The sequence below is a fragment of the Colletotrichum fioriniae genome (genome assembly GCF_027942845.1).
Source record: "Colletotrichum fioriniae strain IMI 355084 chromosome Unknown scaffold_3, whole genome shotgun sequence".
Lineage (NCBI taxonomy): Eukaryota > Fungi > Ascomycota > Sordariomycetes > Glomerellales > Glomerellaceae > Colletotrichum > Colletotrichum fioriniae.
In genome coordinates this window covers 2,392,349-2,403,739 of record NW_027076839.1, presented here as the reverse complement: position 1 = coordinate 2,403,739, position 11,391 = coordinate 2,392,349, and the positions used below count along the sequence as shown (strand labels likewise).

Below are 11,391 nucleotides of genomic sequence, written 5' to 3'. Positions count from 1 at the left end.
ACCTCTCCCCCAGATCTAATGTCCCGCATGTGTCCTTGAAGGATGTAATCATGGATAGATTGTAAGGTTATTGGCCCCCCATATTACACACTCACGGGAAACATACGGTGGGCTAGAAGGATTGGGTAGCCGGGAGGGAAGTGATTAAGATCAGCCCTGCGGTGATTGTAAGCATTGAGAGGCTGAAAACTGTTAATCTATTACACATGGCGTTTGAAGCTTGAATTTCGTCGGGGAAAAGTGGAGACAACTGGGCTATTTACTGCCTGTTAATTTACGTCTTGTTCCTCCACTCACACAACGCTCAGTCGTCACTGTGTGTGAGCAAGAAAGAAAAAAAAAAGCTCGTGTCACTGAGAGTTCAAAGTTCAAGGTTCAAACTCCTAGTGTGAGGAGCCGAAAGTCCCTCCCCACTTGGAGATAACTTCACCTCATCTGACCTGACTGCTCAATCCATCCACACACGCCTATTCCTGTCCATCTCACACGATCAGCACCTTACCAGGCCAACCCAGCCCGTAAATACTTAATATACACGGCTTGTCGGACTTTATTCCTTCTCATCGCCCTTTACCGAATCCCGGCCGAAAGAAAAATCTAGAACAGGGTGTACTCTCTATCTCTCGCTCGATTACTCAACATATCCCATTCCCCGGGAACCGCATAAATCCCACTCACACTCAACCTAAACGCCAAGATCACAATCCAGACTCATATCACAACCTAACAACCAAAAAAATGCCTCCCCGGATCCCAACCCCAGAAGACTTCACCCAAGTCCAAAAAGTCCTCCCCCTAACCCTAGCCTTCCCAAACCCCCCGGAATCCACAACCTCAATCCTCCTCCTCTTCCACGGCCTAGGCGACTCCGAAGCACCCTTCGCCTCCTTCGCTCGCGCAATGTCCCTCCCGGGCGTCCTCTCCATCTCCCTTCGCGGTCCCTCCCCGCTACCCCCGTCCATGCTGCCCGATGACGGTCACCCCTCCTCCTCTTCCACCTCCGCAAACTCCGGCCACTTCCACTGGGGCGACGACATCACCTTCGACCCCTCCACAGACGCCCTAGCCACGGACCCGGGCTTCTCCAAATCCTCAACCCTCGTCGTCGACCGCCTCATCCGCGACACCCTCGTCGCCCGCTGCGGCTGGGAGCTCAGCGACATCATCCTCTTCGGCTTCGGCCAAGGCGGGTCCCTGGCCTTGGGCATTGCATCGCAGCTCCGTCTCGGCCCAAAAGTCGTAGACGTGACTGAATCCTCCAACCCCACCGCTGTTTCTGCATCTACACCCAAGAGGAACGACAGTCACTTTGACGGAAACACGCTCAAAGGTGTCCTCTCGATTGGAGGCCCTCTGCCACCCTCTATGGTTCCCACTGTCAGCACGCGGGGCAAGTGCAAGACGAAAGCGTGTCTTGTCCAGCTCGACGACGACGCCTTTGATGCCGTAAAGGAAGAGTTCCTCGACGTCAGAGTCGTCAAGTGGAAGAGGAAAGACGTGGCCATGCCCCGTGATCGGGACGAGATGTTCCCCTTGATGAAATTCTTCGCAGAATGCCTCAAGAGCGGTTGGTGAGATGGTCTTGAGCTTGATATGTTGCAAAGCAATAAGGACACTCAGACTTGACTAAACGACGATTCCTCAGCGTTTGACCGCGCTGGTGGACGATGGCAGAAACGATCCATGCTTGCTTGACCAAACTGGGAGAGCAGCTTGAGTGGCTAGCATACAGAGCAGTGACGTGAAGTGCGTCTGTATTCCTAATCATATGGAGTCTTGGACCATGTCACTCCTCATCAATATGCGCAGAGTTTGAAGTGGTAATGAGCATACTGGATACTAGTTATTGACTGTTTGGAAACGCCTTTGAGGATCGCGGCTACGGACTATAATCATAAGGCTATTCAACGGTTTGATCTCTTCTCTCCATCACCTCCTCTTCGCCGCCAGAGATGAACCTTAACCGTTAATTGCGCGTTGATTGCAGTGGGGCCGGTGCTGTCGAAGCACGGCCAATGTCTCCCAACTGGTGGGGGTTCGGCTTCTGGTTCTCGGGTGCTGGAGTCGCTGCGCTTGATTGCATTGCGTGTTGCTTTGGTTCGCCCTCATCAACCTTGACCGTGGGATCTCCGCTGAGAGCGTGCGGAGCTGCCTGGCCCTGCGTTCCAACCGTTTGGTCGTCATGGACGCTGTGGGGTACGGCTTGTGTACTGACTGGCGCCATGATATCCTGGCTAAGCCTATGATCGTGTACAGGAGCGGCCGTCTTGGTCGTCAAGTCATTGTGTACCGTGTGCTCCACTGGCTCCTCAGCGACGTTGACAGTGGGATCCTGGTGAACGCTATGAGGGAGGCTGGCAGCCGGTGTGGCTGTCTTCGGATCTATATTGATCTGATGGGGGGAGAGCCGGCGAGCCACTTGGACCATTGGATCCTCGTGGACAGTATGCGGATGGATCTCTTCGGCAATTCCAAAAAGAGGATCATTGTGAACAGTGTGCGGGAATTGTCTGTTTCCAACTGGCCTCTTTTGGTCTTGACTGAGCCGGTGGGGCTCAGCAAAGTCGGCCACCGTCACGCGAGGATCTTGAGAACTCAGAGTCGGACTTTGACTTTGCTGGGTGTCCGGAGTTCTCGCAGGAGTGTGTTTGTTGCTAGTAGGAGGAGGCAATTGCTGGGAGCTGGCCTCTGGTGTAGCCTTCGCCGGCGGACTTTGTGGCTTTGCTCTCTCCTTTGAACTGCCGGATTCAGGCAACTCGACAATTCTCGGCAGGCTCTTTTCCTTCATCTGCATTTGCGCGGGCGACTTATACGGGTGGTTGGGCTGAGGCTTAAAGCGACGAATCTCAACTGGTGGAGGTCCTGGCGAGAAAGGGTAGGTGTTAAACCTTTTACATATTTTCTCTCGCACCAGGACTTCATTGTGATTCCCCATGAGAGTCCAGAATGGGTGAGCACAGGCGTGAAGTTCGTCGTCCTCGGTGCTACCCGTGATGGCATACCGGTTCCGAATGTCGCCACGTTGGTTGCTGAGCGGCCTCCTCCAGTTGCACACTGCAGCAGTCAGTTAATGCCTACAAGGGTTTTCGAAGAATTGTATTACTCATAGAGCTCAGGAAACACGACCAACATGGACTGCTGCAACCACCTGAAGGTGGAGTCAAGGGGTCCTCGCCATAGGCAGCTCGCTCGAGTCTCTCGGCAGTGCGAGCATACACCATGCATGGGCATAGCGCTGCTTCTGTAGTAGTCTCCCGTTGCTTCGCCAGCCAATTGTGTGATCGGACCTGTCCCATGATGGGCTGCTTATCTGGCTCTCGCCGTTGTACTGTCTCCGTTGAATTGTTCTCTCGCCTCCGTTGCCCTGCGCTGCTGGATGCTCGCGTGTTTTTGGGTCGATCCATGTTGATGTGAAGGCGAATAATGCAATCTGAAGAGGATGGTCGATGATGTAACTGATGTCAAACGACAGACCTAAGTAGCCAAGGCGGCAAACGATGGACGGTTCCCAGAAGGTTAGATGGATGATGGAAGTCAATGAACGATGTCAGTCTGTGGTAACTGGGGGTTACCGGAGGGAGAGGGACAGCTTTTTTCCAGCAAAGTCTCAAGCAGGCAGCACTTGCAAGATGCTGTAGGCTGGCCCTTCCCAGGTTGACGCCGCTGCAGCAGTCTCTTGCTAGAAACACGCCAGAACTGAGATCTGTCTATGCCAGGCTCAGCATGCGCACGAGGTTTTGCCTTCCGTCATTTTTACCGCTCGTTCACGGCGGAAAGAAGCAAGTTTGCAGGCAAGCACACCTTGACTGTGCGCGCTTCAAGTGCGTGCCTCTTCATTCCATGACAGTGAACAATGCTCGCATCAAGGGACTGTGCAAGCCAGTAATCAGCATCGCTACGATGACAATCTTGATATCAGGGACGGTAATCAAACATTGATCGTTCTAATTGCAGTGAGCCAACCCAACCGTGGTGGTATCCACGAACGGCGCCTGTCACCTCACTCATATACCGCAACCCAGAATGCGCCATGACACCATAATATGTTGATGGAGGGGATTTATTTCCATTCCGATTCCACGCCTGCTCTACTCGGCCTTGAGTCGCACCGCAGTCTGCTATTCCTCGGCACGCTCTTCGTCTCTCCAACCATTTGAACTTCGGGAAGCGCCGTTATGTAATGATCTTAGAGCTGTGCTCCGAGTCTTATTCGACCATCTGAACGGTGTCAGCGATAGCAAACGAGGGTTTTGAAGCAAACTCACATTTTAACCTTGCCATCGTCGCCACATGAAGCCAGCATACAAGGGTCTGCCGGGTTCCAGGTGACAGCGTTGGTCCGAGGCTGATGCCCTTCAAGCCTCTCCACTGCAGCGCCGCTATTCTTGTGCCAGATGAGGATATTTCCATCTAAATGCAGTTTATCAGTGTTTGCCATCATCCAATCAGTCGCTCTTCACATACCTTCACTGCCGCTCACAACGAAGCTCTCGTTCGCGCCGCCAAAGGCACTCCGAATTATGAAGTCGCCCCCAGTGTGACCCAAGAACTTCTGGACCGACGTCCGATTTACCAGATCTATCAGTTGCAACTCGCCATCTTTTTTGTTGAGTAGCAGATGACGTGAGTCTTCGCTGATACTCACGCACGTCGGCCGCGACTTGACCTCCATTTCGTACTCTAGCTCGCGTGTGAAGGCGTTGTAAACGTGAATCTTCTGTTCGTCGTCGACAGCCACGAGCCAGTGACCGTCCGGAGAACCACAGATGTCCTGAACCCTATGCTTCTTGCCCCATTCGCACATCATCTCGCCAGAGATACTCCACGTACGCAAGCCGTGTTGCTTGTCTAGAGATCCGGTGACAAAAGTCTTGCTGTCTGCTGCCCACACACAGCCACTCGCAGGCTCCTCAAATCGCTCGAGTTTCAGAACCAGCTCTCCAGTCTATGAAGATATTAGCACTAGTGTCGAGGAGGACTCTGTGAATGGAGATTACGCACCGTGGTATCCCATAGTCTAGCATACTTGTCCTGTGAGCATGTGACAATCATGGAGTCATCGGGGCTCCACGACAAACCGCCGACACCCTGAGCATGCGGTCGCAAGATTTGAGAGACTGAGAAAGAGGGCAAGTCCCAGATGACAACAGCTTCGCCACTTCCGCAAGCAGCCAGCCGCTGGCCGTCGTGAGAAAATAGAACTTGCCAGACTTCGCCAGTCAAGTCTGTAAGCTCCAACGCGACGTCAGTAGGGAAGTGACTCCGTTCACAATAGTGATCCGAGTATAATGAAGGAGAAGATGCGGTTGTATGCCATAGGCAGCTGTCTATTTGGCTCTGCTTCACCTGCTGTAGAAGAACGGCAAGGCGATTCTCCGGCAGCATGACCGAGGGTGAGATGCATTCTATCCTTTTGTAAGTACTCTGTATGTCACTAGAGGCATTGGTGATACTCACTAGACAGTTCAGACAGCAGAACTTTTCTCGACTGGCCGTGAGCACCATCCCACTCGGCTTTAGCTTTCAAGTCTTCTGTAGACTGGCACATGAGGAGACTGGAGAGGAAATGGAGTTTCTGAGTATCTTGGTATAGTGGCGTCAGTTCGGTTCGCAGCACCATCAGAGCCCGGGAGGTATCCCTCTGCTCCAACAACTCGAGAAACTTTTGTTGCCGCAGCCAAAATCGCATGACATTCCGATCAGAGCCAGGGGCTAAGACGAGACCGTTCCCGGGTTGGCTTCGATCCTCGGACATGACTGCTCCGAAAAGCAGCTCTTCGGCCTCACCCCACTCGCCGCTAACGACTGCACTCCGGAAGGCGGCGACCGTCGGGCTCTCCAGCTCGTAGCCGCTATCTTTGCTCACGCTCTCGGCAGCACCTTGGTATCCCATGTCGGACAGAGCCTGTATGAGTATGCGGGTGACCTCCTCGCGATCATGTCCATAGTAGGTTGAGGGAGCGGATGTCTGAGCTTCCTTGTCAGAACGGGATGACCCGTTCAGGGCAGCGGCTTTGCGAGCACCGTTTGTCGCGGAGGCAGTCGGCGGGGCTTCCGTCGTCGCGCCGTTGGAGTACGTCCTCGACGTTCCATTTGAGGCTGCTCCATCGCCGTCTGAGATCATGGTGGAGTCTCCTCTTCTGCGTTTTGAGCGATGTAAGCCGGGTCGACTGGCAGCCGCGGACGTGGTAGGAGAATCTCCCCGGTCCGCGTCGGAAGCTCTTCGTCTACGGCCCAAGACCTGACGGGGCGCCGAGGGAGATGCTATCGCTTCGGGGACAGTCGAGGAGAGTTGGACGGCGGTTGGTTGGAAGGGGCTCGAAGTTGTGGAATCGTCAGAAGAGGAGGGGCGGGAAGCCGCGGGGGCTTGGGTTGGAACTGCGGTTGAAGATGTCTGGTCCGGCGGGGTGGGCACTTGTTGGTTGGCTGGAATAAGATGGGAATTGGAATTCGGATTGTAGTTGGGGTCCAGGTCGGCCTATGTTACCGCGGGAAGGCCCCGCGGTTGCTCTGGTCGTTCGATATCTTGGAAGGGACGGCGACGCCTATGTTATGGTAGGAATGTTGTGGCGAGTGCTTTGTCGCTAGGCGTTTAATTAGAGAATAGCTCGAGAGAGAGAGAGAGGGTCGTGGTGCGGACTGGACGCAGATGCGGACGGACGGACTTGTGGGCGTACGGTGCAGTAGGGCGAAGCAGATGAGGTGCGTGAGATGGGAGGACGAGGTCTGGGAGCTAAGAGAAGGTACGTGGGGAGGGAAGAGAGAGTGAGGGAGAAACGTGGGCCGTGAGACGTGAGGTAGTGTAAGATGGGAGGTGAAGCTTTGAAGTTTGGAGTCCCTGGGTGCAGGTGTCGGGGTTGCTAGATGGCAGAGGTCATAGGTAGACGTCTCCTTGCCTTCCAGGTTCCATTACCTCAATCCCGGTGAAGGGTAGCACTGTACTCCGTACCTACCTTACTCTGTATGGTATCGGTAGGCGCAGGTGTTCGTTCGGTAGCACAGTACCTCTGCAGACGCAGCCTTCACTTGCCGGGGAAGGTCGCTACGTAGGCTGGGAGAGACCCGTGGCCGGCAGCGGCGCACTGCTGCACCACCCTGACTGGGCAAACGCTGGGACAAGCGGGCAAGCAGATGACGGGATGCTTTTCGATTGGACACCCGGCAGTGTCTCTGCGCACAAAGGTGGAGACGGATGACCTGCTTGCTGGGGTGGTTGGAGGAACGACTCACTAAACGCAATCTAGGACAGTGAAGCTCACTAACACACACCAGTCTAGACCACCCAAGAACACAAGAAGGATCTCAACCCGCCTTACCTTACCTTAAATGACCAGACTGAGAGGGGGGAGAGGGTCACATGCTCAGCTAGTATCTCTCTCATGAATCAGTGAAGTTGAAGTGCGGTTTACAAGAGATGATCTATAACGCTCTCTCCCGTCAGTACACATGGCTGGGGAAGCTTATCAGTCGGCTCGGTGGATATCTCCGAGAGAGCAGAGGTTAGGTTACCTTACCTTTCAGCGGTGGTACCTGATGAACATTGACAGTCATACACTTTGCGAGACGTTCCCAAATTCCGCCAGTTGCTGTCGTCAATATGACGAGACATTCATCTTTCAAAGTGTCTCGGCACAAGGTATTGTCCATATCGAAAGTGTGGACGAACATGCAGTCTGCCGTCAGCCGTCTTGATCGAGGTTGCATGTCGCACTGCCGGCCACTTCAACGCGCTTCAGCTGCCAGAAAGTCCCCAATGTATCAACGCCTCGTGGGAGTGCCCTGGCCCAGCTCTTCACCGGTTCCTTATCGCCACTCGTCGTTTCGGTCCGGGCGTTGAAGCAACGAACCCTTGTCCGGGTGGTATGCAACTTGCTGCAGTATCTTGCATCCAGCTGCAGAAGACTGAGGATTGATTCAAGCCTACCCAAATTGCCAGGCAATGGAATGCAACAAAGCTCTCATGGAAGAGCCGGTAGACAATCATCCTTTAGTTAGTTGGACTGCATAGTGGAAGTACATATTGAATTTCGCCCGCAGCCAAGGTAAACCGAGGTGCACATACTGTTTGGTGAGTTGAAGAAACTTCTTGACATGGCCTAAGGTAGCTAGATAGGTAGGTAAGAGAAAATAGCCAGAGCAACAAGACGAGCAACGACTGGCTGAAGGCGACTAAACCCTGAGTATCTCTGGACTTGCGTATCACAATTCAGACTACTCGTCAGCGTCAATATCATGCCAAATGCTACTCGTATGATACTTGCGTGGCACAAGTGACGTACGCTTAGGCACCTACTTTTTGTTCTTAAATGTCTAAAGGTGTGAGAAGTGCGGTGTATGGTGTACCCAAGGTGTGTCTGGAGCTGTCCTCGGTGTGCGGTGTAGTGCACACTACCTTACCTCTCTTAGGCCAACCTGGAACCCGTCACGTGTGACACCTGTGCCCAAGTGGGAGAGGTGAGAGGTCGCCTGCCAGCCCAACGCCCCGCCAAATGCTGTTTCGCTGCGCCTGTCGCTGTCGGCAGAGTGACAGGGGGCTACGACACTGGTGGGGACCGGACGCATGTGGCTGGTGCGTCAGGGATCCCAGGCACACCTACAGTCTACCTTACTCTCAGTCTTGGGGCAGCAGCAACGTGTGTACCAAGTACGGATAGGCTCTTGACATCTGTGATCTGGGCCCGGTGCTTGCGACGTCCGCTTCCCACCATCCCTCAACCAAAACAACTGCAAACTTGCAACTTGCACGATACCTCGCATCTTTGCTGATATACATACCCGTCGACGCCGACACAAAGAGGGTACTACGACTACCCTCAATTTGATCTGCGCTCCCGCCGTCTTCCTCGCCTCCTTCTCGAACCCCAACCCCCCTTTCCGGGAGCTTCCACGTATTGCGATTCAGGAGCCATCTGCGACACTACTCTCGACAAAGAAGTCTGTCCTCGACTCGACCCTCCCCTCTGCCCAACACACGACCATCGCATCTCCCAAGGGTCCTACGCCGCATCGCAACAATGAGCGCGCCCCCCGCTTCCAGCCAAGGTGGTATCTCGGATCCCGCCTTGATCACGTAGGTGACACCCAGCAACATCTCTCGACCCCTCGATGCACTTTGGAAGCTAACTATGCGCTGCCCCTCAGCCTCGTGAACAAGCTTCAGGATGTATTCACAACAGTTGGCGTCACCAACCCTATCGATCTCCCTCAAATCGTCGTCGTTGGTAGTCAGTCTAGCGGTAAGAGTTCCGTCTTGGAGAACATCGTAGGAAGAGACTTGTGAGTGTGACACCCACCACCCGGCCCCGCCATCACATGTCTTCTAGCCCTCGAGGCGTCTAACAACTTTGATCCTTGCAGCTTGCCCCGAGGCTCTGGAATTTGCACCCGTCGGCCCCTCGTCCTGCAACTCATCAACCGTCCTGCGACTTCACAGAATGGCGTCGAGGAGGTGGAAAACAGCACCGACAAGGCGGCCAACGCCGACGAATGGGGCGAGTTCCTTCATATCCCTGGCCAAAAATTCTACGACTTCAACAAGATTCGCGATGAGATTAGCAGAGAAACGGAGGCCAAGGTCGGCCGTAACGCCGGCATTTCACCCGCTCCCATCAACTTGAGAGTTTACTCCCCGAACGTTCTTACTCTGACCCTGGTCGATTTGCCGGGTCTGACCAGAGTGCCAGTTGGAGACCAGCCCCGCGATATCGAGCGCCAGATCCGCGATATGATTCTCAAGTACATCTCCAAGTCCAACGCCATCATTCTCGCCGTCACAGCTGCCAATATCGATCTTGCCAACTCCGACGGTCTCAAGCTCGCCCGCGAGGTCGACCCCGAGGGTCAGCGAACAATTGGTGTTCTCACCAAGGTGGATCTCATGGACGAGGGCACCGATGTCGTTGATATTTTGGCTGGACGCATCATCCCTTTGCGGCTGGGATACGTCCCTGTGGTCAACCGTGGCCAGCGCGATATCGACAACAAGAAACCGATTATGGCAGCCCTCGAGAACGAGAAGAACTTCTTCGATAACCACAAGGCATACAGGAACAAGAGCTCTTACTGCGGAACTCCCTACTTGGCTAGGAAGCTCAACCTTATTCTGATGATGCACATCAAGCAGACCCTGCCCGATATCAAGGCTCGCATCTCGAGCTCACTGCAAAAGTACTCTGCCGAGCTGGACAGCTTGGGACCCAGCATGCTGGGCAACAGCGCAAACATTGTTCTCAACATCATCACCGAGTTCACAAATGAGTGGCGGACGGTCTTGGACGGAAACAACACAGAGCTTTCCAGCACGGAATTGTCGGGTGGTGCGAGAATCAGCTTCGTGTTCCACGAGCTGTACTCCAACGGTGTCAAGGCTGTGGACCCCTTCGACGTGGTCAAGGATGTTGACATCCGTACCATCCTGTACAACTCATCCGGTTCCTCCCCGGCTCTCTTCGTCGGCACTACAGCCTTCGAGTTGATTGTGAAGCAGCAGATCAAGCGCTTGGAAGACCCGAGTCTGAAGTGCGTGTCCCTCGTCTACGATGAGCTAGTACGCATTCTGTCCCAGCTCCTGGGTAAGTCGCTGTACCGCAGATATCCTTCCCTCAAGGAGAAGGTTCATACCGTGGTTATCAACTTCTTCAAGAAGGCCATGGAACCCACCAACAAGCTGGTGAAGGATCTTGTGGCTATGGAGGCATGCTACATCAACACTGGTCACCCTGATTTCTTGAATGGCCACAGGGCTATGGCTATGGTTAATGAGCGCTACAACCCTTCCAAGCCCGTCCAGGTTGATCCCAAGACCGGCAAGCCTCTGCCGGGAGGCACTCCCAGAGCCTCCAGCCCAGTTGTGCCTGAAGATGCCACCAACGGAGGCTTTTTTGGCAGCTTCTTCGCCGCGAAGAACAAGAAGAAGGCGGCAGCCATGGAGGCTCCCCCGCCGACACTCAAGGCTTCCGGAACGCTGTCAGAGCGCGAGAACATTGAGGTGGAAGTCATCAGTATGTCTCCATTGTTCCATTTTCCACGAAAAAACGCTAACCATGATGCACAGAGCTGCTCATCTCTTCCTACTACAACATCGTGAGGCGGACCATGATCGACATGGTTCCCAAGGCCATCATGCTTACCCTTGTTCAGTGAGTACACATACCGAGTTTCGTCAGTGACATTTGGTCAGCTAACAGTAGGGCAGATTCACCAAGGACGAGATGCAGAAGGAGCTCTTGGAGAACATGTACCGCACCGACACTCTGGACGACCTGCTCAAAGGAGAGTGACTTCACCATCCGCAGAAGAAAGGAGTGCCAGCAAATGGTGGAGTCCCTTGGCAAGGCCAGCGAGATTGTCAGCCAGGTCCAGTAAGAGACGTGAGACGACATACAAAGTGGC

General features: G+C 54.1%; 4 protein-coding genes across 4 annotated transcripts; 2 read left to right on the top strand and 2 right to left on the bottom strand.

Moving 5' to 3' along the window:
• Positions 1-738: 738 nt before the first annotated feature.
• N0V96_003548 (uncharacterized protein) lies at positions 739-1,575 on the top strand (the record flags this gene model as incomplete). The annotated part of the gene is made up of 1 exon (XM_053196075.2): positions 739-1,575. The coding sequence occupies one exon, from the start codon at positions 739-741 to the stop codon at positions 1,573-1,575; it is 837 nt and encodes a 278-aa protein (XP_053046499.2).
• Positions 1,576-1,966: 391 nt separating this feature from the next.
• N0V96_003547 (uncharacterized protein) lies at positions 1,967-2,922 on the bottom strand (the record flags this gene model as incomplete). Its single annotated transcript, XM_065756871.1, has 2 exons — positions 1,967-2,888; positions 2,918-2,922. The coding sequence occupies 2 exons, from the start codon at positions 2,920-2,922 to the stop codon at positions 1,967-1,969; spliced, it is 927 nt and encodes a 308-aa protein (XP_065614638.1).
• A 1,339-nt stretch (positions 2,923-4,261) lies between these two features.
• On the bottom strand, positions 4,262-6,124 carry N0V96_003546 (uncharacterized protein; the record flags this gene model as incomplete). Its single annotated transcript, XM_065756870.1, has 4 exons — positions 4,262-4,410; positions 4,465-4,945; positions 5,002-5,405; positions 5,458-6,124. The coding sequence occupies 4 exons, from the start codon at positions 6,122-6,124 to the stop codon at positions 4,262-4,264; spliced, it is 1,701 nt and encodes a 566-aa protein (XP_065614637.1).
• A 2,890-nt stretch (positions 6,125-9,014) lies between these two features.
• Positions 9,015-11,279, top strand: VPS1 (vacuolar protein sorting-associated protein 1; the record flags this gene model as incomplete). The annotated part of the gene is made up of 5 exons (XM_053196078.2): positions 9,015-9,070; positions 9,142-9,276; positions 9,358-11,000; positions 11,054-11,138; positions 11,195-11,279. The coding sequence occupies 5 exons, from the start codon at positions 9,015-9,017 to the stop codon at positions 11,277-11,279; spliced, it is 2,004 nt and encodes a 667-aa protein (XP_053046502.2).
• Between the last annotated feature and the right edge of the window lie 112 nt (positions 11,280-11,391).